This window comes from Nelumbo nucifera, chromosome 1 (assembly GCF_055504915.1).
Source record: "Nelumbo nucifera cultivar China Antique chromosome 1, China Antique-T2T, whole genome shotgun sequence".
Lineage (NCBI taxonomy): Eukaryota > Viridiplantae > Streptophyta > Magnoliopsida > Proteales > Nelumbonaceae > Nelumbo > Nelumbo nucifera.
The window spans coordinates 22440945-22465149 of NC_142649.1; the positions used below are offsets into that span (position 1 = coordinate 22440945).

General features: G+C 37.0%; 1 protein-coding gene across 2 annotated transcripts; it reads right to left on the bottom strand.

The window, feature by feature from the left end:
• Nucleotides 1-262: 262 nt before the first annotated feature.
• Nucleotides 263-22155, bottom strand: LOC104605869 (beta-galactosidase 6-like). Of its 2 annotated transcripts, XM_010270806.3 has the most exons (19): nt 21844-22155; nt 19603-19698; nt 19289-19401; nt 16499-16565; nt 12630-12722; nt 12394-12537; nt 12191-12285; nt 11928-12036; nt 11016-11100; nt 10771-10889; nt 10488-10649; nt 10148-10329; nt 9859-9950; nt 3498-3607; nt 3285-3392; nt 2786-2890; nt 1812-1957; nt 1368-1701; nt 293-1197 (listed from the first exon to the last, which is right to left on the bottom strand). In XM_010270806.3, exons 1-19 carry the CDS (start codon nt 22081-22083, stop codon nt 1087-1089), a joined length of 2511 nt encoding a protein of 836 aa, XP_010269108.2. In that variant the 5' UTR covers nt 22084-22155; the 3' UTR covers nt 293-1086. The 2 variants fall into 2 exon arrangements, with proteins under 2 accessions (XP_088751901.1, XP_010269108.2); XM_088895775.1 differs by lacking the exons at nt 19289-19401; nt 19603-19698 and having other exon boundaries at nt 263-1197; nt 21844-22045.
• Between the last annotated feature and the right edge of the window lie 2050 nt (nt 22156-24205).

Genomic DNA, 24205 nt, shown 5'->3' on the forward strand with positions numbered 1-24205 from the left:
AGCATATAAACATTTAAATCAAATCAAATCAGATAGGAGTGGATCCGTATTTGATCTAATTATAAATAGATCAAATTCAAACCACCACTATACTAACTGGATCAAACATTACTCTAATTTATGAAACAACATGAATTTGAAGTTAAAGTAGGACCCACAAAGTAAGTTGATTTTTCCCTAAATCAAAATTTAGGGAAAATTACAGATGGCCACCATGTAAATGATGAAAATAACAATTTTAAAGGACAAATTGCTCTAAGGGTGTTTCAAGATGAATTTTGTTGAAAGAAAGCTGAGAGAAACAGATGAGAGTTAGGTCTTTAGAAACACTAAGCTAGTGTTCAGTATTGTGGTAGATACCCATTTCATTTGGTTTTGGAATATGCCACAGAAAATATTTGTTCTTTTTAGCCATGGTGTGTTCTAAAGCATAAAATATTGCAAATTTTGGAACAAACCAAAATCTCTATACCAAAACACACCACACCTTGGAACACTCAATAAACATTGACTTTGAATATTTTTACAAAACTATTTCTATATTTATTTTCCAATGCTTTAGAACACACCAAACCAACATATGTTAGAACATTGCTAGAGGTGCAATGAGTTCCAAAGCCTATCATTTCAAACACATTAACACACCACACTTTTTATAGCTGGGTATAGAACACCCCCTAAGCTAAAAAGGGCAAAATGGTTTTATAAAAAAACATAATGGTAGTTTGGGGTTTTAGAATTGCTTAAAGGAATAGTAACAACAGGGGACAAAGTGCTAGAATCTAGAAATTCAAGGGGTCTCTGTTGCAAAACAAAGTTTGAGAGTTTAAGTGCCACTACCCCCCAAGTACAGGGTGGATGTTTGTAGTTTACCCTAAAATTCATTTAGCCCCCCTGGGTAATTTAGCCCCTTTTCTGAGTGGAAGGCTAAGAACAGGTCATTACAAGCATTGGTTTAACCAAATATCTTCTGGTAATATATGGAAGAAGATTTTTATTAATAAGCTAAATGATTTAATAAGATCTTATCAGGATGAGTTGAAATAACTGATCCTATTATACAGGTTCTTGTATGGTAGGACAATTTTATATACATTTTGCATCCACCAATAGAGCTTTTGGAGTGCCTGAACATGGATCCCCACCAAATGCCTTGATTGACTGAGGAATAGAGCAGTGCCTTCTCCCTAAACAAGCCTGAAAATTTATTGCAAGGAAAACAATTAAAAATTCAGATTTTCAGGTGAAATATCATCTGAAATAGCATCATAAAAGGAAATTATTTTAAATATTCAGACTCGAATCTTGATCATCTTTATAAAAAAGAGAATTAATAGAAGCAGAATATATAGAGCCAGAGCACTTACCTTCTCAACAACTGCTTTGGAATTAGAGGAGTGACAACTTCCAATGGCATAACTTTTACAGTCACCAGACGGGTTTCCAAAGCTTGCAAATAAAATCTTTGAGATGATCCTTCCATGAGGACATTCAATTTGAACACTTCTCCTTTTATGGTGTGTTTTGTGTTGTCCACCACCCCATGAAGCCACTGGGGGCAAATGAGATTCTGACACATGTCCACATACTTTAGAGATTGTAACAGTGTCCAAGGTGATATGAAGAGGGTCCCCACCAAATTCTTCTAACAGGACCAGGAGGTTCCCTGAAGGTTTGATAAATGACCGAGGCACATGGTACCTAAAAAACAATATGGAACATTAGTATTAACAACAAAAATATTAAATCTGTAACCTGTAAAACAGACTGAAAGTAATAGAAGAGAGAGAGAGAGAGCTTCATGTACATACAATGCCTGAGAAGGAACTCCTCCGTCAGTGTGAAATGAGACCCAATAACGACCGATGCTTTGGCCATTAACCCAAACTTCACCTTTGCTCATAGTGCTCAAGTTTAGAACAACTGGATCATCTCCAGCTGGTGCATCAAATGTAGTCTGCCAAGTTGTCAATTAATTTACAAATGATTAGAATGAATCTCATCATCATCACCAGCCAAGCCTTATCCTAATTACACGGAGTCGGCTACATGAATCCCATTTTTCCATCTGTTCTGTTTAGTGCCATATCCATTGCTAAATTATGGGCGATTAGATCATTTCTTACTAACTCAACCCATGTCCCTTTTGGTCTACCCTTAGCCCTTTTAAGTTCCAAACCCTTCAACTTGCAAAAGAACACTTCTTATGGGTGTTGACAATAGCCTTCTATTCACTTGAACAAATCATCTTAGTAAACTTTCTCTCATTTATCACCTATTAGAGCTACTTCTAGGTTCCTTCAAATGACTTTATTTCTAAAACTATTCTTTCTATTTTTTTCCATTCATCCATCTCGGCATACGCATTTCTGCTACATTCATTTTTTGCACATTTTGTTTGTTGAATGCCCAACACTCTACTCTGTATAGCATAGCTGTACTTAAAACTATTTTGTAGAATATGGTTAGTATGAATCCAATTTGTGTAAATGGGTCACAGCCGCAAGTGAATCTTTTTAAAAATTTTATGAAATATAAGTCAAGCAGTGTCATAGAATTTGGAATAATTGATAATAATCAGTTTTCTCTTCTCACTTTTGAATGTTGACAGGATAAATGAGTTAAACCTGATTAACATAATTATGAATGTTTTTTTCATTTAATGTTGTGTTAGAATAATTGACTAATAAATCAACATTATTGTTACTTTTCCTCCATATTATGCATTTGAAAGGTCACTAAAACTAAAACAATAACAGAAGTGAAACTTAAATTAAAATTGTACCTTATACCATGTAAGGGGTGGTTTGTAGGTTCCAAGATTGTTCCATTGAACTTCACTGGAGCTTTCTTCATTGTATGCTCGAAACTTTTCCCCCACTAGCCCCACCTGCATGACATTGATTAAATAGATAACATAAGCATTGAATGAAAGTGACATTTCACAAGGGTTTATTCAACAAATTGCTGAACCATGTTAAATTTTGTGGTTTGTTCTGTGTTTGTGATTTCTTTAGCACAATGGTTTATGGATCATGCATATTTCATTTAACATGCACGTATTTAAGAAATCTGGGAATAAAATATGATGAATTCAATTACATCAAAGCTAAAGGAAACCATAGTTTTGCCTAAAATCTTTCCAAAATTACATAAAATATTGGAAAAATTTTAAAACCTTGAATGCAGAATCAAAAGTAAGCATTCAATTTAGATTAATTAGGATGGTCATGCACATTCTTCAATGTATTAAAGTTTTCTCATTTATTAGTTGAAGAAATAACCTGATATCCCCATTGGTACTTAGAGAAATCTTGAGATCCATTTCCAATGCCTTGAATTTTCACTCCACGTAATCCAGCAACTCTATGCTCAAGATATGCTCCTGAATTCTTAATATGGTGAATAAAAGTAGCGAGTTAATTGATAATTATAGGAAATTGTCTGAGGGAAGAGGGAGGGAGGAGAAAGAGATGAGAGGGAGAGAGAGAGATTACCGGTAATCCAACCATGACACTTAATAGTGAAACATCAGTCATCCCATTACTTAATGAGATTGAAATATTAAGGCTAGATCCTGGATTTTTATAACTTCCATGTGCAGACCCTAGAGAATAACCCAGAAAAAGGAAAAGAAAATTATCCATTGTCAAGATTTTGTTGTAAGAATAGTACTGCAAAACAACTCGATTGAATACATCCATTCTAAAGTTAATTTATAAATGTGTATATGGTTAACAAGCAAATATAAATTATTTTCTTCCAAATATCATAGTAAAGATGTATAAATAATGTCTTCTGACCTATAAATACTGTTAGAGCTAGCCGAATAAGGGTAGATTAATCATTCTATTTCTGTTAAGTTATGTACTTGTGTGACAGTTTTAATAGAGACTTCCTATCACATACTTAAGTGGGGGGCAGTTTAGTCTTTGTACAACTAATTAGAGGTTAATCCATATTAGGGTCGACTGATAGGGTTTATGCTATCAGATTTGACTGTTCTTCTTCTTCTTCCTTCTTCTTCTTCTTCTTCTTCTTCCTCTTCTTTCTCTCTTACTCTCTACTGGTTCGAACTACTTAAACAGAGCTGTCAAAACATGGTATCAGAGCCATAAATGAAGGAGAAGAAGGCTGTGACTTCAAGATTTCCTTCCTACGGCTTCAAGTTCTCTCTCTTCTTTTCCTTCTTCTTCTTCTCTGGGCTGCGAATCTGAGGTACACAATCTGATAGCTGCAGCATCTGTTATTTATTTTTTGTTTTAGGACTGTCGCAATCCCTATTACATGTATTAGGAATGTTCGGCAACCCTAGGATATCAGCCTAATACTGCTGTCACCATGTGTGACAGCCCTAGTCGTGTGGTGGTGCTTGTGGTGTTTACCCTCTACTGAACAATTTCAAGAGGGTTTGTGTGTGGTTTCTCGAGTTGTTGCATTGTTGTCATGGTGACTACTATTTCTGGGTTGTCAGTAGTGGTGTGAACATAATTTTTTTTTTTGTGTGTGTGTGTGGTTTCTTGAGTGTTGTGTTGTTGTAATGGTGCCTAATATTTCTGGGATGTAGTAGTGGTGTGAACAAAAAAAAATTGTGCTGAAAGAAGTGGTCGAATACCTCAGCCTAGTAGCTTTCATCAATGTTCTAATCTGGATGGTAGCTGAATCTGGTCAAAACACCCAGTTCTTAACCTTAATGTTAGCCTACATCAAGTTGTTGATTGTAACTAGTTGTGAGATTGTTATCAGTGTGTTGTAGTGTTGCCTTGACAGTAGTAGTTGGTTGGTGACTGAGAGTTCAACATTAGAGATAGCAGTGGGGGACATAATGGCAGCAACGGGAGATGGTTCCAGTGATCAGAAACCGAGTGTGATGATCCCCTCCGACTATTTGGGTGTGCAAATGACATCCATTAAACTTAATGGTGAGAATTATGCGCCATGGGCCAAGTCAGTGGAAGTTTTTCTCAAGGTAAAGAGGAAAGTGAAACATGTGAAGGAAGATAAACCATCAGCTGACTCTCCAGGGTTTGATGACTGGGAACAGGAAGATGCCCAAATCATGACATGGTTATGAAATAGTATGGAACCCAAAATAAGTGCCAACTTTATGTTCTTAGATACAACTAAGGACATATGGGAACATGCCAAGAAGCTTTATTCTGAGCAAGATAATACTACATGGGTATATCAACTCTATCAGGAGTATTTCGATCTGCAGCAAGGGAATAATACCCTAGAAGAGTACTATGCCAGTATGAAGAACCTCAGAAATGAACTCAATGTCTATCATCCCCTCACTCCAGATGTTAAGGTCCAACAACAATAGAGGGAACAACTAGATGTCACTAGGTTCTTAGTGGGGTTGAAATCAGAATATGAACCAGTTAGGGCCCAAATATTAGGAGGCTCTACTCTTCCTTCACTTGAGGAAGTTTTTGCACGGCTTCGTATGATTTCTTTGGGATCTACAGAGAGTCCCACATAGTCTGGCAGATCAACATTTGTGATAGCTAGAGGAGGTGAACGTGGTACTAGAGGGGGAGGACATGTCTCCCGAGGAGGTCGTGGTGGTGGTCGTGACTCAAGGGGAGGCCGTGGTAAAGGAAAAAGTAACTCTACAAGGAAGTGTACCCATTGTGGCAGGGACGAACATTCAGTGAATTTCTGTTATGATCCCCATGGCCCTCTTTCTACATGGGCTAATCATGTAGTAGCTGGTGGGGTTGATGTCAGTGATAACCAATAGGCAGATCTAACACCTTCTACATCTACATCTGTTTCCAGGAAGGATATGGTGAGTGTACCATGTGATGAGTATGAAAGGTTTCTCCAAGCTACTTCACAGCATACTGCAACCACCCTTGCCTACTCAGGTATAGCTTGTCTGGCATCCAAACCCTCTCCATGGATTATTGACTCTGGAGCATCTGATCACATGATCGAGACTCCATGTGTGTTCTCTTCCCTCTCTGAAACTTTCACATCTCAAACTGTTACCCTTGCCAACGGTTCCTCTTCTCCCATCCGTGGTAAAGGAAAAAGTAACTCTACAAGGAATTGTACCCATTATGGCAGGGACGGACATTCGATGAGTTTCTATTATTATCTCCATGGCCCTCCTCCTACATGGACTAATCATGTAGTAGCTGGTGGGGTTGATGTTAGTGATAACCAACAAGCAGATCTAACACCTTCCACATCTACATCTGTTTCCGGGAAAGATATGGTGAGTGTACCGTGTGATGAGTATGAGAGGTTTCTCCAGGCTACTTCACAGCATACTACAGCCACCCTTGCCTACTCAGGTATAGCTTGTCTGGCATCCAAACCCTCTCCATGGATTATTGACTCTAGAGCATCTAATCACATGATCGAGACTCCAGGTGTGTTCTCTTCCCTCTCCGAAACTTCCACATCTCAAACTATTACCCTTACCAACGGTTCCTCTTCTCCCATTTGTGGTGTTGGTAATGGTGACACGACTTCTCTTTCTTTATCATCTGTTTTATAGTCCCTAAGTTTCCATTCAATCTTATTTCTGTTAGTAAATTAACCAATACTCTTAATTGCTCTATTACATTTTCCTTTCCTTTTGTGTTTTTCAGGATCTCAAGACGGGGAAGAAGATTGGTGGGGAGCATGAGGCTGGTGGATTGTATTACCTTTGACGGTGGTGGATCGTCAGTTGCACCTCAGACTTCACTCACTCCTCTACAGTGGCATTGTTGACTGGGACATCCATCTCTCAAGGCACTCAAGATACTGGTTCCGTCCTTGAGTCATTTGTTGTCTTTATTGTATGAGTCATGTCAGTATGGGAAACATCATCGTGTTCCCTTCAGTCCTAGAGTTGAAAGTCGTATGTTGAGTCCTTTTGCTTTGGTTCATTCAGATGTTTGGGGTTCGATTAAAATAGAGACTTATAATGGTTACAAGTATTTTGTCACTTTTATCGATGATTGTTCAAGGATGACATGGATTTATTTAATGAAAAAAATAAGTGAATTATTTTCCATTTTTCAAAAATTCTATGCTGAAATACATACACAATTTGGTGTTCCAATCAAAGTTCTTCATTCAGATAACGGTCGTGAATACTTTCTTACTTCCTTTCAACAGTACTTAGAACAGCATGGCGTCACTCATCAAACTTCATGTGCATCCACTCCTCAACAAAATGGGGTGGTTGAACGAAAGAACCGTCATCTTCTTGAAATTGCCTGGTCTATTCTCCATCATATGAGTGTTCCTAAATGATTTTGGAGTGATGTTGTACTTACTGCGTGTTTCCTTATTAATCGGATGCCCTCCTTCATTCTTCATGGTCAGTCTCCCTTTTCTATTTTGTTCCCCACCTTCTCTCCCTTTCCATTAACACCCCACATCTTTGGTTGTGTGTGCTTTGTTGACAATCTGAGTCCTAGGATAGACAAGCTGGATGCACGCTCTATTAAGTGTGTCTTTCTTGGCTACTCTCAGACTCAAAAAGGGTACAAGTGTTACAATCCCATTACTCGGAAGTGCTATGTCTGTCCTAATGTCACATTTTTTGAGTTTGTCCCCTTCTTCTCAGGAACTGAAGCATTGGTGTCTCCACCTTTGCTTCCTCTTCCTCTTCCAGTCAGTGATCCCGTTTCGGTTGTTCCAGTTGGAGTTGACCATTCACCTCCTCCAGTGCAGATCCCTACTGAACGACCACCAATCTGGCACGTGTATACTCATCAACAGACACAGGCTCCTCCTCCAGCTTCTACCTTGTCTGCGGATCCGGTTGTTGCTCTTGTACCAAAACCTTCAGGACTTGATCTTCCCATTGCTTTACGGAAAGGTAAACATAGTTGTACCCTCCGTCCCATTTCCAATTTTGTTTTAGTCTCTCGCCTTTCCGCTTCACATCATCAGTTTGTTTCGTTGTTGTCATCTATTTCTATACCTAAGAATGTCCAAGAGGCTCTTAGCTCACCTGAGTGGCGGTAGGCAATAGAGGAGAAACTCTTTGCCCTTCAGCATACTCAAACGTGGGAGCTCACTACTCTTCCTCACGGTAAGCATGTTGTGGGTTGTAAATGGGTGTATACTGTTAAATACTTGTCGGATGGTAGCGTGGAGCGTCTGAAGGCCAGACTTGTTGCTAAAGGTTATTCACAGTTGTATGGGGTGGACTATATGGAGACCTTCTCTCCAGTGGCTAAGATTGGCTCTGCCCGTTTCTTAATTTCCCTGGCAGTTATGTATGATTGGCCATTGTTTCAACTTGACATTAAAAATGCCTTCCTTCATGGTGACCTTATGGAGGAGGTATATATGGAGCAACCACCTGGGTTTGTTTCTCCGGGGAGGATGGTAAGGTGTGCAGACTGAAAAGGGTAATTTATGGGTTGAAACAATCGCCTCGTGCTTGGTTTGAAAAGTTTAGTAAAGTGGTGAAGAATTTTGGAATGAAACAATGCTAGGTTGACCACTCGGTGTTCAACTATGATTCAGAAGCCAAAAAGATTTTACTAGTGGTCTATGTGGATGATATTGTCATAACTGGTAGTGACAAATTGGGGATCGATAAACTAAAGGTCTTTCTACAAAACCATTTTCAAACAAAAGACCTTGGGACATTGAAGTATTTCTTGGGTATAGAAGTTGCTAGATCAAAACAAGGTGTAAACCTGTGCCAAAGAAAATATGTTCTTGATATGCTAGATGAAACAAGGCTGTTAGGTGCAAAACCGGCTGAAACTCCCATGGAGCCAAATGCTAAGTTGAGTAGTGATACAAGGGAAATTTGATGATCCTGGAAGGTATAGACGGTTAGTGGGGAAGCTGAACTATTTGACTATCACGAGACCAGACATCTCCTTTACAGTCAGTGTGGTGAGCCAAGTTTTGTAGAACTCTCGGATACCTCACTAGGATGCAGTTCTTAGAATTGTAAGGTACCTAAAGGGAGCTCCAGGCTGTGGGTTATTGTACAAACCAGGAGGAAGACTTGAGGTAATTGGGTATACAGATGCAAATTGGATAGGCTCTGTGTCTGATAGAAGATCTACTACAGGTTACTGCACATTTCTTGAAGGAAATCTTGTGACATAGAAGAGTAAGAAGCAGATGGTTGTGGCAAAGAGCAGTGCTAAAACCGAATACAGAGCCATGGCACACACTACATGTGAATTAGTATGGCTGAGGAATCTCCTACAAGAAATTGGGTTCTCCATGAATAGACCTATGAAATTGTACTGTGACAATCAAGCTGCACTCCACATCTCATCTAACCCTGTTTTTCATGAGAGAACAAAACACATAGAGATTGATTGCCACTTTGTGAGAGAGAAGATCCTTACTAGAGAGATAAGCACAGAACATGTGGGCTCAGGTGATCAATGGGTAGATTTTTTTACAAAAGGCTTAAGCTCAAGGAGAGTGAACTATATATGTAACAAGCTGGGATTATATGACATATATTCTCTAGCTTGAGGGGGAGTGTTAGAGCTAGCCGAATAAGGGTAGATTAGTCATTTTATTTCTATTATGTGCTTATGTGGTAGTTTTAATAGAGACTTCCTGTCCTATACTTAAGTGGGGGGCAGTTTAGTCTTTGCACAACTAATTAGAGGTTAATCCATATTAGGGTCGACTGATAGGGTTTATGCCATCAGATTCGACTGTTCTTCTTCTTCTTTCTCTCTTACTCTCTACTGGTTCGAACTACTTAAACAGAGCTGTCAAAACACATAAGCAAAAAAAAAAAAAAAACATTTCTACTTTCAATGTCTCAATTGGATATAATCCTGAATTTATGGCCAATAACAGTGAAGCTAAGTTTCCAATTGTTGTAAAAAAAGGAAGTTATGGATAATTTCTACTTACCAATGTATGTCTTGTTGAGAAAAGCATGAACAACATGTCCAAGGGAGTCAACTTGAAGCAAAGACTGATCATCAGAGGAGTTATTCTGAAAGCTGCATTGTTATATCTAAAAGTAACATCAGTAATCAGGTCTCAACACTTTCTAAACTGCTGATATTTATAATTTTTCATGTAGTGTCTCTTAATATAGTAGTATGTTGTAGATAGAAAACAAACCATGCTAAACATAAATGACTATAATGTATTGATATGTTTTATAAGATAAATTATTGATGTAATTGTTCTTTACCTGAAAGTGTACCAAAGATAGTCAGATACATCTTTGGTTGCATCCATGTGATCTAATAGCATATCTGCAGTTATTGATGTTTCCTCAAATTTGGGAATAACCTCCCTAAATTCCTTCCACTGATCAGATGAGTCAAACTTTTGGCTTAACTCAGTTGATCTTGCACTATACTGTGTGCTTACCTGTTGAAATAGTAAAGGGAAAAGAATCATATTCCTAGCTTTAATATAATTACTTGGATTTAGAGCAAATAATAACTGCCAAATTGCAGAGTTATTTGTTCAAAATTGAGATAATGGCTCAACCCAAACTTAAGATCATTGGGGGAGGGGGGTGTCACCTTTCTTGTGTTGAACACTACATTCTTGCAATCTGGTAAAGTACTAATTGATTGTTGAGGTAGCTCATATGATAAATTCTGGAAGTTCACTTTAGCAATTACTGCATCATTGTTTACCAGAAACGCAGAACATTCTCCTGATTCTCCTTGGAAAATATGAGCCTTAACAGAAGTGGATAGAAAAAGTTATTACTGTGCATTCACAGAGGGTGAGAGAGAGAGAGAGAGAGGGAACAATAATAAATGTAATAATAGATCATAGGTCACTTTCCTTAGTTCTCACCTCTTGTAGATTTCCTAATGAAAAGTTAGTGTGTGTTCCCCAAAGCAGTGGTTCAGTGCATAACTTTATTGCAGAATGCAATTCCTTGAGATGGCCCCATTTTGGTTGCCTAACCAAACCTACATTTGTCAAATAGATGAATTGAATTCTCTTTTTATCCTTTTTCACAACAAAGTTTGGGTTTTAATCAAAAAGAGAAAAAGGGATATAGTTAAGTTATAAGATACAAAATGCTAGTCTCCTACCATACTCATCAAGAGGAGCTTGATCATAATAACTTGTTGTTACATAAGCAGAGCCTGTTCTCCCAAAATTTGTTCCTCCATGATACTATACATATAGAGTTGTAGTAACGTCAGATACATTTATGTACAAATATAAGTCAAAACTAAACCATCTCTGATAGGTATCTTGTACTAGTGAAACACATGTTTAACATATGTAAAAGAGATGACAATTCTTGGCTCCTTTGCAGAAGGGTTCAGATTTGACAGTTATTAGCCTGATTTAGAATAACCTTCCCCTTACCCAACCCAACCTGGCATTTTACAAACTAACCCAGTTAATGCAGGAGAAACCTGTTACAAACTCTGGATCTCCTACACCTTTGTCTTGAACTTCCATTCAGTCTCAGCTATCACAGACAGAATGTAAATGCAGGAGAAAAGTATAGGAGATCCAGACCCCCTATTACAAGAAAAACAGGGACAAAAAGTACTCCCAGTATGCAAAATTTGACTATACATAATCCATACAGGAGTATTGGGCCAAAGAGTATTTCTCAGTTGTATTCAAATTTGGAAAGCATTGAGAAACCTGATTTGGTGATATAAAAACTGAGTTTTACAAGGTCTGTATTCAATTGAATTAGAAAATTGAATTTTGAAAGGATCTTCTATGGATGTAGGCACAAATTCTTGAACCACAGTAAACATTGTGCTTTTCACTATATTTGTGTTTTCTGTCATGATTTATTGGATTCTGATATAACAAGTAGCCTGACAAAAAGATGATTTAAAATCAGATTCAGATTCAAATTAGGTTGGGAATTTTCCAACAAGACCTCCATTGCTGCCCCCACTTGCATATCACAATCCCTTAAAATGATAGAAAAAGGCCAAAAAACAGTTGGTTGTTAAAGATTAAAAGCATCATACCATGTAATAGTTTATATAACTTCCCTTCTTTGCAGCAATAAAAAGTGCAACATGAAAGGCAATATCTTCAGCAGACCTTATGTAAGGTTTACCACCAAATACTTGAAAGCTTAGATGGAAGGAACACAGAAAAAAGAAAAGGGTATTAGTTAATCCAAAGCATGAAATAATTAAATAAGCAACTTCATTTGTACCAAACAAACAAAACAGTAAAGAACATCACTTTAACACAATACACAGTGGGTCATTAAGTGAAGACATACAAAGAAGTCCAATTTTCTGTCCATATTGATGGCTTATTAGGTGAATTGGGCCCTGCAAATGTCTGTCCACACATCATCCCATTGCATGCATTGATCTGCACATAGTGAAGTTAACTAGAATGAGACTGTAATAGCCAAAAGGCAAATTAAAACCATCTAGAAGTTCAAAGGGTGATGAATTTATAAGAAAGTAGAGTACTAACCACTGGATCAGGAGCATCATCTTGCTTGCACATCACCCATGGGACCCCAGTTTGGAGCCCCACTGCCATTTGTGCAGCCCAGCGGACATAAGCTGGTCCTTTCTCATGGAAAGATCCTTCCACATTCTTGTATTCATTCTCAATCTATGCAAAAATTCAATTCTCAAACCCATTAAACAAGCAGCGGCAGAAGAAGAAGAAGAAGATGCTACCAATCACCCATGTCCTAGCCTTACCTGTGAGAGTATGATTGGACCTCCTTGTGAAGCATATAACTTCTCTTCTTTCATCAAGTTTACGATCTTGGTTGTGAAGTTTTGCATGTAACACTACAGAAATAAATCAACATGCAGAAATTGAAGTGTTAATTTTGTAGCTGACGACAATATTTCTTTTTTAGTTTTTTTAAGCTAGCATTGACCACAATTATCTTTGCTATATAATTCTGATACTTCCCTTAACCTCATATCAAGAAGATGATCCCAAAATTTTATTCCATTTATTTTTCTCTTTTCCGACTCATCTCTCTCCTCTTATATGTGCATTTTCACATGCCACTCAACTAATACACCATAAAGGGTATAGCAAAAGTGGAATAAAACCTAAATTAATGAAAGATGAGAAAATGTCAAAAGCAGTGGCATCTAAATCTTTTATCTAATTTTCTAGGGAAAATTGTTTTATTTATTTATCTATTTTTAGGTCAACATTATATTATAGCATGTACTTAGGAGAGGAGAATTATTATTATACAAATAAATAAGATGGTTGTTTAATCTACTATTTTCATCTTGAGACTTTGTAACCTTATTCTCCTTTGAAAATTTATACACTAAATTATGTTTATTTTGACTATAGCATGCAAATACTTGTTTTAACTTCACCTCCAAGTCATAAAAGTTAAATCATATATTAGTAATAACCTTTAATGTCAATGCTTATATATAATAGTTGTCCAAATAATTTAAAATTTAAACTATGACGCAATTACTGATATTGGTTGCACGTTAAATTTAGATTTCAATCAATCATGTCAAAACGATCCCAGATTCCTTACTCACTTTTCCTATCCACTCTCTACCCGCCGTGAATTGCAAACACATCTCTTAATTCATAATAGAGATGTGTGGCTCCAATTCATGGTGGGTAAAGAATGGATAGGAAAAGTGACTAGGAAATCCGAGTGTGTTAAAACATCTTATTATTTTAACAAAACGTAAACAACAAATATCATTGGCTCACGTCTTTGATGCACCGTTCAATGAATGCATCGAGATTTTGCCATAATTTAATCTCTAAATAAGAAAAATAAATCTTTCTGACCTTTTTATTTTAACTTAAGCTTGCAATGTGCATGGCAAGTTGAAGTTTCAAATTTGAAGGCATGAGAAAGGGTGAAGTATTAGAATTTGATGTGATGAGAAATGAAAAACGTTGCAAATAGTAGCACTTGCCTTAATTTACTATATTGGCAAAACTGCAAAAACTTCCAAAGTTGGGGCTGTTTGATAACAGTTGACGCGATTGAACCGAATAACTTGTCACCTTGTCTTATAGGCTGTGTTTGGTTGCGGTGCAATTTTATTTGTATTAGTATAAATGTATGAGAGTGCAAATGAAAAAAAAAAGTGTAAATTTTGGTTTAATTTTATTTTAATTTGGATTTGCTTATTTTACTTCATTTGTCTGCAACCAAATAAAATAAGATAAAATTTGAAACAAAAATAAATCAAAATTTACATCCAAAGCATTTGCATTGCCATAATTTCGCATCAATGCAAATGAATTTACACTGCAACCAAACACAGCATTAATAACTAATAAGTCAAGGAAGTTTTGGCTTCTGAGCTCATTAATACTCAATACCCTTAAATATTTTTATTAATTACTTAATTATTTATCTATCAAAATTTCATTTCTCCCACTTGCCTTCCTTCACGTCGAAACCACCATGCAAAAAATCTAATGTATATTTTTCGTCCCTCCCGACACTCTCTTAATCTCTTTATTCATTTATTTTACTCTATATTCATCTCTCCCTGTTCTTCTCTCTCTCTCTCTCCGCTCTTTCATCTAAAAGGGCAAAAATGTTTTCAAGGCTAATTAAGTTTGTAAAGAATAAATACAAACATATATGAGCAGTGCAAAATCTTGCATTTTATATTTCTAAATTTGCACTGCATATATTTTGTATTAGCAGTTTTTCCAAATTGGGGGTGATCATTTGATTTATCAAATAAACCAAAATTTTAAAAACTAAATTAAAAAAATGAAAACTGAATCAAAACCAAATTATAGAAAATCAAAATAACCGAAAGTAAAATTTTTAGTTCGGATTTTGGTTAAACCAAATTCCAATAATATATACAATATTATCTATTATATATATATATATACATATATATATATATATATATATTATAACATTTAATATATAATATATATTATGAAATCAAATTTCATTATATATTATATGTAACATATTGTATATTATATATTACATGTTATATAGCAAAGTTTGATTAATTCAATTTTTTTGGTTAACCGAATTTCTAATTCTAAAAACCGAAACCAAAATTTTCAAAAATCAAAATAACCAAAATAACTGAATCGAAAAAAGCAAAATCAAAATTTTCGATTCGGTTTTTTGGTTTTAACTGAATAATGCTCACCCCTATTCTAAACTGAGCTTTTTAGGATCAATAATAGTAATACTGAACCAGGTAATGTTAAATAAAAAATTAAAAATATAAGTATGGGGTCAATTTAGGTATTTTATTTGGATTTAGACTAATTATCTTTTAGATTATATATATAAAGAACCCATTTGGAAGAGATTATGCAATGATTGAGCTGTGTTGATAGAGCCACTTCTAAGAAGCTACGTACTATATCTTCACTTGAAAGTTGCCCATGTAAGCCTATTTTTGGTTCCCAGTTTTTTACCGAACAGGATTTCATGACTTTTTAGGTTTCTTGGCTGATACAACACGAGAAGGTGCTATGTGAACACTCTCCAAACAGGCACTAAGATCTCCATGAGCTGCAACTTCGGTGAATGCTTTTTGACATTTATGAAGCTTTAAGTTATTATTATATGACCCCATTAGAAAAAATTGCAGTATACGCCACTGGTTCTATAGAAGAACCATTAGAACAAAGGCATGCCTCAGACCTTGTTTTATAGGGTAAGATTGGAAGGGCATGTTAGGTTGAGCAAGTTTGTTTTTGGAGTGCAATTTTCATTTGTCTGGGTGTAAAATGCATGTAAATGCAAATGAGAAATTAATTCTTTCCAGGCCAAGTCCAATGCAGTGTAAACTTATCAAATTGGGCATTTGACTTGCACCCCTATTAGGAATGGAAACGGGGCAGGGATTATATTCCTCATTCCCAACCCTTATTTTAAAATAAATCTCCATCCTCAACCCCAATCCCATTGGGGATAAAAATTGTCCTCCATCCTGATCCTTGACGGAGTTGGGTTCCCCGTGAGGACTTGATTCACAAATAAATTATAATTAATAGTATTTTTTAAAATAAATTTACTTAAAATAAAGAAAAATTGTAAAATATAAATAATATTTTAAATATATTGTGATATATATAATATAAATAATACCATATATATTTAATATGAATAATACATATAATTGGGTTAGGGTGGGGCAGGGCTGGGATTTCATTTTCCATCCCACCAAAGCAATCTATAGTGCATCCACTGCACCATGCAACAACATGATTGGTTGAATGTGATGGTAAATACATATTATTAAACATAAAAAGTACATTTTATGAACCGGGTACTCAATGGGGATGGAGAAAATTGGTATCCCTAACCCTATTCTTAGGCGAAATCTATAATGCATCCACTGCACCATGCAACAATATGATTAGTTGAATGTAATGGTAAGTACACGTTATTAAACATAAAAGTACACTTTATGAAACACAAATCAGTGAAAATAAAGCAAGTGCTTTAATGTGATTGATTGATATCTGGATTTAACATGTAGTCAATATTAGTGAATGCATCATAGTTAAACTCCTATTTTTAATATTAAACTTAAGCAAAAAAAAAGATAAAGATAATGAGGGAAAATACCTTGAAGGGTTCATTATCAGATCGATAAATGATGCCTGGGACATCATGCAACCAGAATGGTAAACCTCTGCATCACAATAATACAGCTCAGTCATCAATTGCGCAAATACCGGTTTGCCCTTAAATCCATTTTGCTTGGTTTAACAGTTCAGGGAGGAAGCAAGGTGCCAACTAGCTGGTTGGTAAGGTCTCTTGCCTAGTCATAGCGGAGACTTGGGATTAAATTCCGCCTGCACCCTAGGTGGAGCGGGGGTTATGGGTTGGGGATGGGCTACCCCCATTGCTAGGCCCTTCAAATGATATATAAAAAAAAAGTTTTGGTAGAAAAAAAAAACTTTTCTCAACCAGTGTTAACAAGCTTGGAACTGACGAACCGGTTATCCAGTGAGTTTTCGGCCCCAAGTCTTTCACAATTCTTATAGACTGAATGGTCTAACTGGCCATTTAACCGGTCCTTTCCGGTTTATTTTCTGTGTGATCCAAATCTGACAACATTGTTCCCTTTTTTTCGCAAATCTGACAACATTGTTCTCAACTCTGTTGTCTTCTTTCATGAGAAAAGCAGCTTGAGGTAACCATTCTACACAGACCTGAGAGGATGCAACTCGGGTTGGCCCAAGTTAACATTTTGCACTGCTTTGTGCCCGAGTATTTGAATCAGGTCATCCAAATTTTGATAAAAGCCCAATTCGAGTCTGCCCAAAAGTTGTACCCCTACCAACCTATAAGCCTCTCAATTGCTCGGGTTGTATTTAAGGGTATAACTTTAGAATGCTTCGCTTGGGTTGAGCATTTGCTAAATTTGAATGAAAACATTCTGATACAGCGTAAATTCTTCATAACGTACCCGATTTGTGCAATTGCACTATTAAATGGATTGTGTTTGTGTTGGATTTTAATCTCATAAGTGATTAAATCCAATGGGTTTGATTGGTCAATTACATGAGAAATTGCACCTTGTACACTTGATTGAAAAATCAGTTTTTTCTCATATAAAAACCTAGTTTTGAACTTGTCCCACATTGGAAAATTATAAGTTTTGTTTTCAGTATTTCAATAGGAACTGATTTACACTCTTTAGAATTAGTAGAAGAGAGTATGGGGATTCGATACCGCGCAACGCGCGCTCACACATGTGTGCACGTGTGTGCGGCGCAATGAGGCGCTTTAGAGGTGCACTTTGCTCGCACCCGTGTGGCTCGCGATGAGCGGCTTTGGTTTTGGTGCATTGCTGACCGTTGATCACCGTTGATGAGATCAACGGTCACGATTCGATCGGGTGTGATCAAGAGACATAATTCAAAGTTAACAGTCACTAACCATTAACTACTTTTTAAACAGTCACAATGTTTGAAATTGTGACTATTCAAGGTGCCTTCTCTAAACCAGCACTTACCTTTTCCTCATACATCTTCACAAATTATTTAAGGACTATGAATCAGACTCCAAATCACACAATTTTGAAATTCACTCTCTCTCTCTCTCTCTCTCAGTCCGGTCTGCTACAGTCTCATAGAAGGTTTCTTTGGAGACTCTTCAACTTTGCTGGTTGCAGATTCTCGCCCAAGGCTCTATTGTATCATGGGAACAAATTTGCCTGTAACCCAACAGCAAACTCAGCAAAACTGAGTGGGGGCAAATAACGTTCTAAAGACAGTGTCTTCAGATGCGCCTCAGAGCTTCTCCTCCAAAATTGCAGTGACCCCATATCTCCAACAGTTTGGTTACGATGCAAATAAATTTGTATTGGTGCAAAACCATGGCAGTGCAAATGATTTGAATGTAAATTCTGACCCATTTTTGTTTCAAATTTTAGTTTATTTTGTTTGATTGCAATATAAATGAAGTAAATTAAGATATGAAGTAGAATAAAGTAAAATCCCAAACAAAATTAAACAAGAATTTGCATTTTTTACTTTTGCACTCCCATGCATTTGGACTAGTGTAAATAAATTTGCACTACAACCAAACACAGTAGGCTCAGTTTAGAAAGAGTACAAATACAAATGTGTACAGTATAAATACATACAAAATATAAAGTTTTGCACTTTACATATTTGTATTTGTACTCCTTTCAAACTGAGCTTAAGGAAGGAATATAAATACAAATTTGTAGTGTGCAAAATCTTATACTTAGTATTATTTTGTATGTATTTATACTGTATATATTTGTATTTATACTCCTTCCCTGTTTACTATCAACGTTTTTTACCTAAAAGCTTAGTTTGAAAGGAATAAAAATATACAAAATCTTATATTTTATACGTATTTATACTCTTTCCAAACTGAGCCAAAAGGATAAATAATAACCTGAATTAGCTAAAAAGACAAATAAGCCCACGTGCGGCTGCAAAGAGTTATGAGGCGGGTGCAAATTGTGAGGAGGAAATCCGAATTTGGATAACATTTCGTATACAGAAAAATGAAAACAGCCCAAGTTTTTCCAATTGGATTGAGGCTCCTGACCTGAATCACGAACCTCACGTTTTGCTTGGGTTGGACAAGTTCGGCCAAACAACCAATAACACATTCCGCTTTTGTTTGTACTAAGACCAGACTGAACTGATTAGATTATGGATTCGGGTCGATGAGGTGCATCCGGGTCATGTTGGATGTTAAACTCCTTCAGTAAGTACACCCCGATATGAAAAATAAAAGGGTTGGGTGAATATTGAAGTCCAGGCAGCTCAGCCCAGGAATGGGCCCATTTATGGTGGGGTTCTAACATGCTTGCATGTGAGCCAGTATAAGACAAGTAGAAAACATTAGAATCAGTAAAGGAGTGAATACCCATAGCTCCATTCTGCTTCAATGTAGGGTCCGATTCTAAGGGTTGCATAGAGTCCTTGTGCTTGGATTTCCTTGATGAACCTCACCAGATCATATCTTCCTTCAAAATTATACTGTAAAATAGAACCATCGTTGGAACACATGCACGAATTCACATCTGCGCCCCACACAGCGCACCCCACATGCACATCTGAACCTGCATTGGGACCCGTATTTGTCATTGGGAGATGTTCCCAATGCATGGTTTGAATGTTCTGTGGGGCGATCTATGGGGTGCCAATGTAATTCCAGATATACGGGGACAGAGAAAGAACCTGCCCGGGTTGAGGCTCGTGTTGGCTCCAAAATACGTAGGTCTGTATTACGTCTAGTCCTCCCTCCTTGGCCTTAGATATGAGTGACGGCCACATCTGAGTTGCATCAATGGTGTTAAGTTTAGCTGTATTGTTTGGCTTTGGCTAGGAATAACAAAGACAAGAACCAATTCATAGATTTTGTGCCCAACAAAGAAAGAACCAGTCCAAGGATAGCCGGATCAATTTATTGCCAAGTGTATGTCAACTGGCGTTCAAGTGTTTTAAATAGAAACTAGCGGAGGGGCCCCGCAGGGGCTGTATTGGAATTGTAACATTGCTATTTATTACATTAAAAAAGACAATGATTTCTTAATAAAAACTTGCAATTATAAGTACTCAAGTCTTGAAACTCATATAAAGACTTAAAAGAAATCATCATATGCTTGGTTTTTAAATATTGCTTCAGCAAAGCATTTCATATAAGAACATGATCATACAATGATAGTTTTGAGTTCTACTTCATAGTTGTCATTTGTTTAACATTGAGAACTCCTAGTTGACCCAGATAGTAGGATCGTTCGGCCTGAGAGCCGTCCAGGCAACCGGTTCCGTTTTACTCCAAACCTGATCCCTAGCCAAAAACCATTTAATCGATCAACGACCCATTGACCTAGGCGATCGAACCACCAACCCGTTCAATTGTTTTTGGCCATTTTTTATTTTTAATTTTTTTTATTTTTGTTGTCAAAACGGGTTGTTCGTTCGAACTGGACGGTCGAACCATCGACCTAAAAACCGGTGGCCATAACAGTTTTGTTTCTAGGTCATTTTTTCTAGATGTCAATAATTAAACAAAATAACTTTGTAGTCATAATCATGGGAAGGGTGGACATTGCGAGGGATTCCAAAACCTTGAAAGATAAATCCAAAGTAACTTTAAACACAAAAAAAAATTGGCAGTAAATCCACCAAATTGAAAAACCCAAGGAAAAAAATCAAAAAAAATTGAGTAAGAAAATAAAAAAAAATATTGCACAAGAAAACCCAAAGAAAAAACAAAAGAGAAAAAATAAAATGATGGTAAACCCTAGACTATTTTGGAGGATCTTGAAGTAGAAGACCAAACAAAAAAAAAAGTAGAAAATGAGAAAAAAGTGAACATACTTTCGTCGAACCTCACACACTTGAATAAAGCCCACAAAAAAAAAAAAAAAAAAAAAAAACCTTAGTGAAAATCCAAAAGCATAAAAAACAATGGTTTTCAAACCGTCGTTGACCCAAATGGTCAGACCATTCGGCTCGGGAACCGTCCAGGCAACCGATTCCATTTTACCCCAATCCTTATCCCTATCCAAAAACCGTTGAATCGATCAACGACCCATTAACCTGGGCAGTCAAATCATCGACCCGTTCAATAGTTTTTGGCCATTTTTTATTTTTTTAATCATTTAATAAATAATTATAATTTACCTAAAAGTTATATTTAAGACTGATTTTAATAATCATTTTTTTATCAATTTGTTGATTTCTTAAAAGTTGACCGATTAGACACCAAAATAGTCAACGATATATATATATATTGACTCACAATTCAATTTCAAAGTTCGAACAGAAAAGGGTTCTACACAAAAGGAACAAAAAAAAAGAGAGAAAGAAATAGAATGGTACTGGATTATGGTCACTGTTTCCCACTTTCCCCTCTTCATCTCCAACTCCAAGGCCCTTAACAGAGAGCTCGCATGAGTGGTATTACTAATCCTGATACTATGTAAAGGTCCAAGCCTATTTTTATCCAAACCCATGGGCTGGTCCTTACTTGGTCTTGGACCCAATAAGATCAACAAGATTTCAAGCAAGATATACATTAAGGTTGTGTTTGGGAAGAACTTTCCCTCAACTTTCTGTTTCTCGAATTTACCATCAAACCAAAAATAGCTGTTTCAGTTTGAAAAGAGTCTATACTAAATACAAATGGTTCAATGTAGGGTTTTAAAGGTGGGTGGGTGTGTGTATGAGAGAGAGAGAACAACTCCTAACTTGTGATTTTCTCTCCCCAAACCTTATCTTACCTTCTCAAAACAATGAGACTTGATTGATTTCTTTTGTTTTCATTTCTTAAGTTATAACTTAGCAACTTACTCTCACCTAAGACACTCTTCCTCCTCAAAGAATTTTAATGAATGGGTCAATAAAGTGTGAGACACAGGAAGGAGAAAGAAGAAGAAGGAAGAAGAGAAAGCTTGTGCTTTGATGAAATACCTCAGGAGTGCTACGAGGATAGTGAATAGAACCAGAGAAGAGCATCTTTTGCTGCCCATCGACGATCAGCGATCTTCCGTCGTAGCTAACACCGCCTCCTTGGACACCACTGGCAGCTCCCACCACCACTGCAGCCACCAACACAACCCAACACAACCACCAGACCATCTCTAACCCAAAGCAGAAGTCTCTGATCAATCCACAAACTTCAACTTCCCTAGCATTTTTCTTATCACTCATTCTCTCAGTTTATCTATAATCCTGTTTTTCTATCTCATTTCACCTCTCAAGCACTAGGGAAACAATCTCAAATGGCCCCTATTTGTACTCTTACATAACAAATACGTACACGTTTAACTAGCCCTCAAAACCTTCTATTCTAAAAACAATTTTCACGGAGCAAAAAGGAGTGCAGATCATAACTTACCAATTTGGGAGAGTTTGGTATATAGGCATTGACCTGCTTTCCTTGTAAGGGAGTAGGGGACAACGACAAGATGCTCTCTCGTTACTCAATAAGAGAAATGGAAAAGCTTAAGCCCTTGGATAACATACTTTGAACGTTACACGTCGCTGAGGAACAAGGAGGGACCGTGTGTTGTACTCCAACTTGGGTTTTTAGGGTTCAGATAGACCGCTCTCAATTGGCTGAACCAGCTTTCAAAGCTTATGTGTGTCCATATGGGAGGGCTTTTATGCCAAGGTTTTTAAAACTGAACTGGACAACAAGCCGTTCAGGGGTCTGGTTCTTAGGTCGAATGATCTAACTATTTGAACCAAACAGATGGCCCGTTCTAACAAAAAATAAAAATCGGCCAAAACCATTGGATGGTTCGAACAAATCGATCATCCGGGTGAACGGTTTGCTGACCAAATCAATGGTGTTTGGCCAAAAAGACGATTCTAGGGTAAAATAGAATTGTCTGGTTTTCCGGCCGACTGTCTAGTCCTGTCCGGTTTTGAAAACCATGTTTCATGCAGGGGCTTGCTTTGCAATGTAGGTCCCACATGGATAGCCAAAAATCTGGAAAGCTTAACTATGCTGTCACTCAGCCAAAAAAAAGGTTTCTTCAGTGAAGCTTGTTTTGATGGCTTCCTCATAGAGGTTCAGTGAAAGCAGCTCAATCAACGCTTCAGCCCTCCCAAAATGGGCCCATTGTTTGAGAGGGCTTTCAGGTTAGCTCTACCAGTCAAGGAAGTCAATAAGACCAAAGCTGATGGGAGGACTTTCGCAATGCTGCTTTTGTCTTTATGAGGTGGGGTCTTACCCAGAAAGCAATGTTTGGTGAAAATCTGGAGAACCCAAATTAACTATTTTCAGTCACTTAGATGGCTCTATGTTGAATCTTCTTTTGCTTACTTCAAAGCATGCTAGTTAAAGCAACTCAACCAAAGTTTAAGTCTTCCCAAACAGGGTCTAATTTGGTTTTTTCTTCTAGAAAAGCATTATTTTCAAATTTGTCACGTGCATTTGCATGTGCCAATAAAAACTTGGAAGTATTGGGCTATTGGCCTTATATGTTAAAAGATGCTTATTTGTAAACTATAAAATTCAGCTTTCCGAGTTTTCAGCAAGGCAAGATAGGTTTTTCATGTTTCTAGTACTTGTTTGAGAGGGTTTTCATTTAGCGGCTTTTGGCTATATAAGGTGGGTCACATCTGACAAAACCGCAAAATAATTATTTTACGGTAAAAAATATAGTTTCTTTTTTCGAAAATTTCTTACAACAACTTAATGAATTAAAAATGATTCTCAAAGCTTCAGCCCTCCCAAACAGGCCCTTAACCTGTTAACCAAATCTCGCTTGTGGGATTTTTCACAGTGAATTCCACCATCGGAAAGCCCAAAAGCCATGCGACAAATCACTTTACAAGACCAACCTATCTTATACCCGGTTCAGGCCTCCAACCGGATCAGACCAGCATACTACACCGACTGGTTTGACCTTATCTAACCCATTGGACAATGAACCCACAGCTCAAATATTTTATCACATAGAAGAAGATCCTAGCCATTGAATCAGCAGCCACTTTCTTCAAAATGAAGTGGAAGTACCTAATATCTGAATCATCCACTTTCTATGGAATGGCATTGAAGTACCCAACCACCTATACAACATCTTGTGGGGTGTCTTAGAGTGGTCAATAAGATCAAAATCACTTTCCTTTAATGGACTAAGTGCTAATATGACTTGGTTAGCAAACAACAAGATCTTATCCAAACGCAGCCTTGGCCATTATAGAATGTCTACATTGCTTTTCATTGCTTTTCAGGATATACAGCCAATGACGAGATCGGATTTGGTAGGCACACTTGGTGAGCACGTTCGGTAAATATAGAATTGTTTTGCTGACACATGTC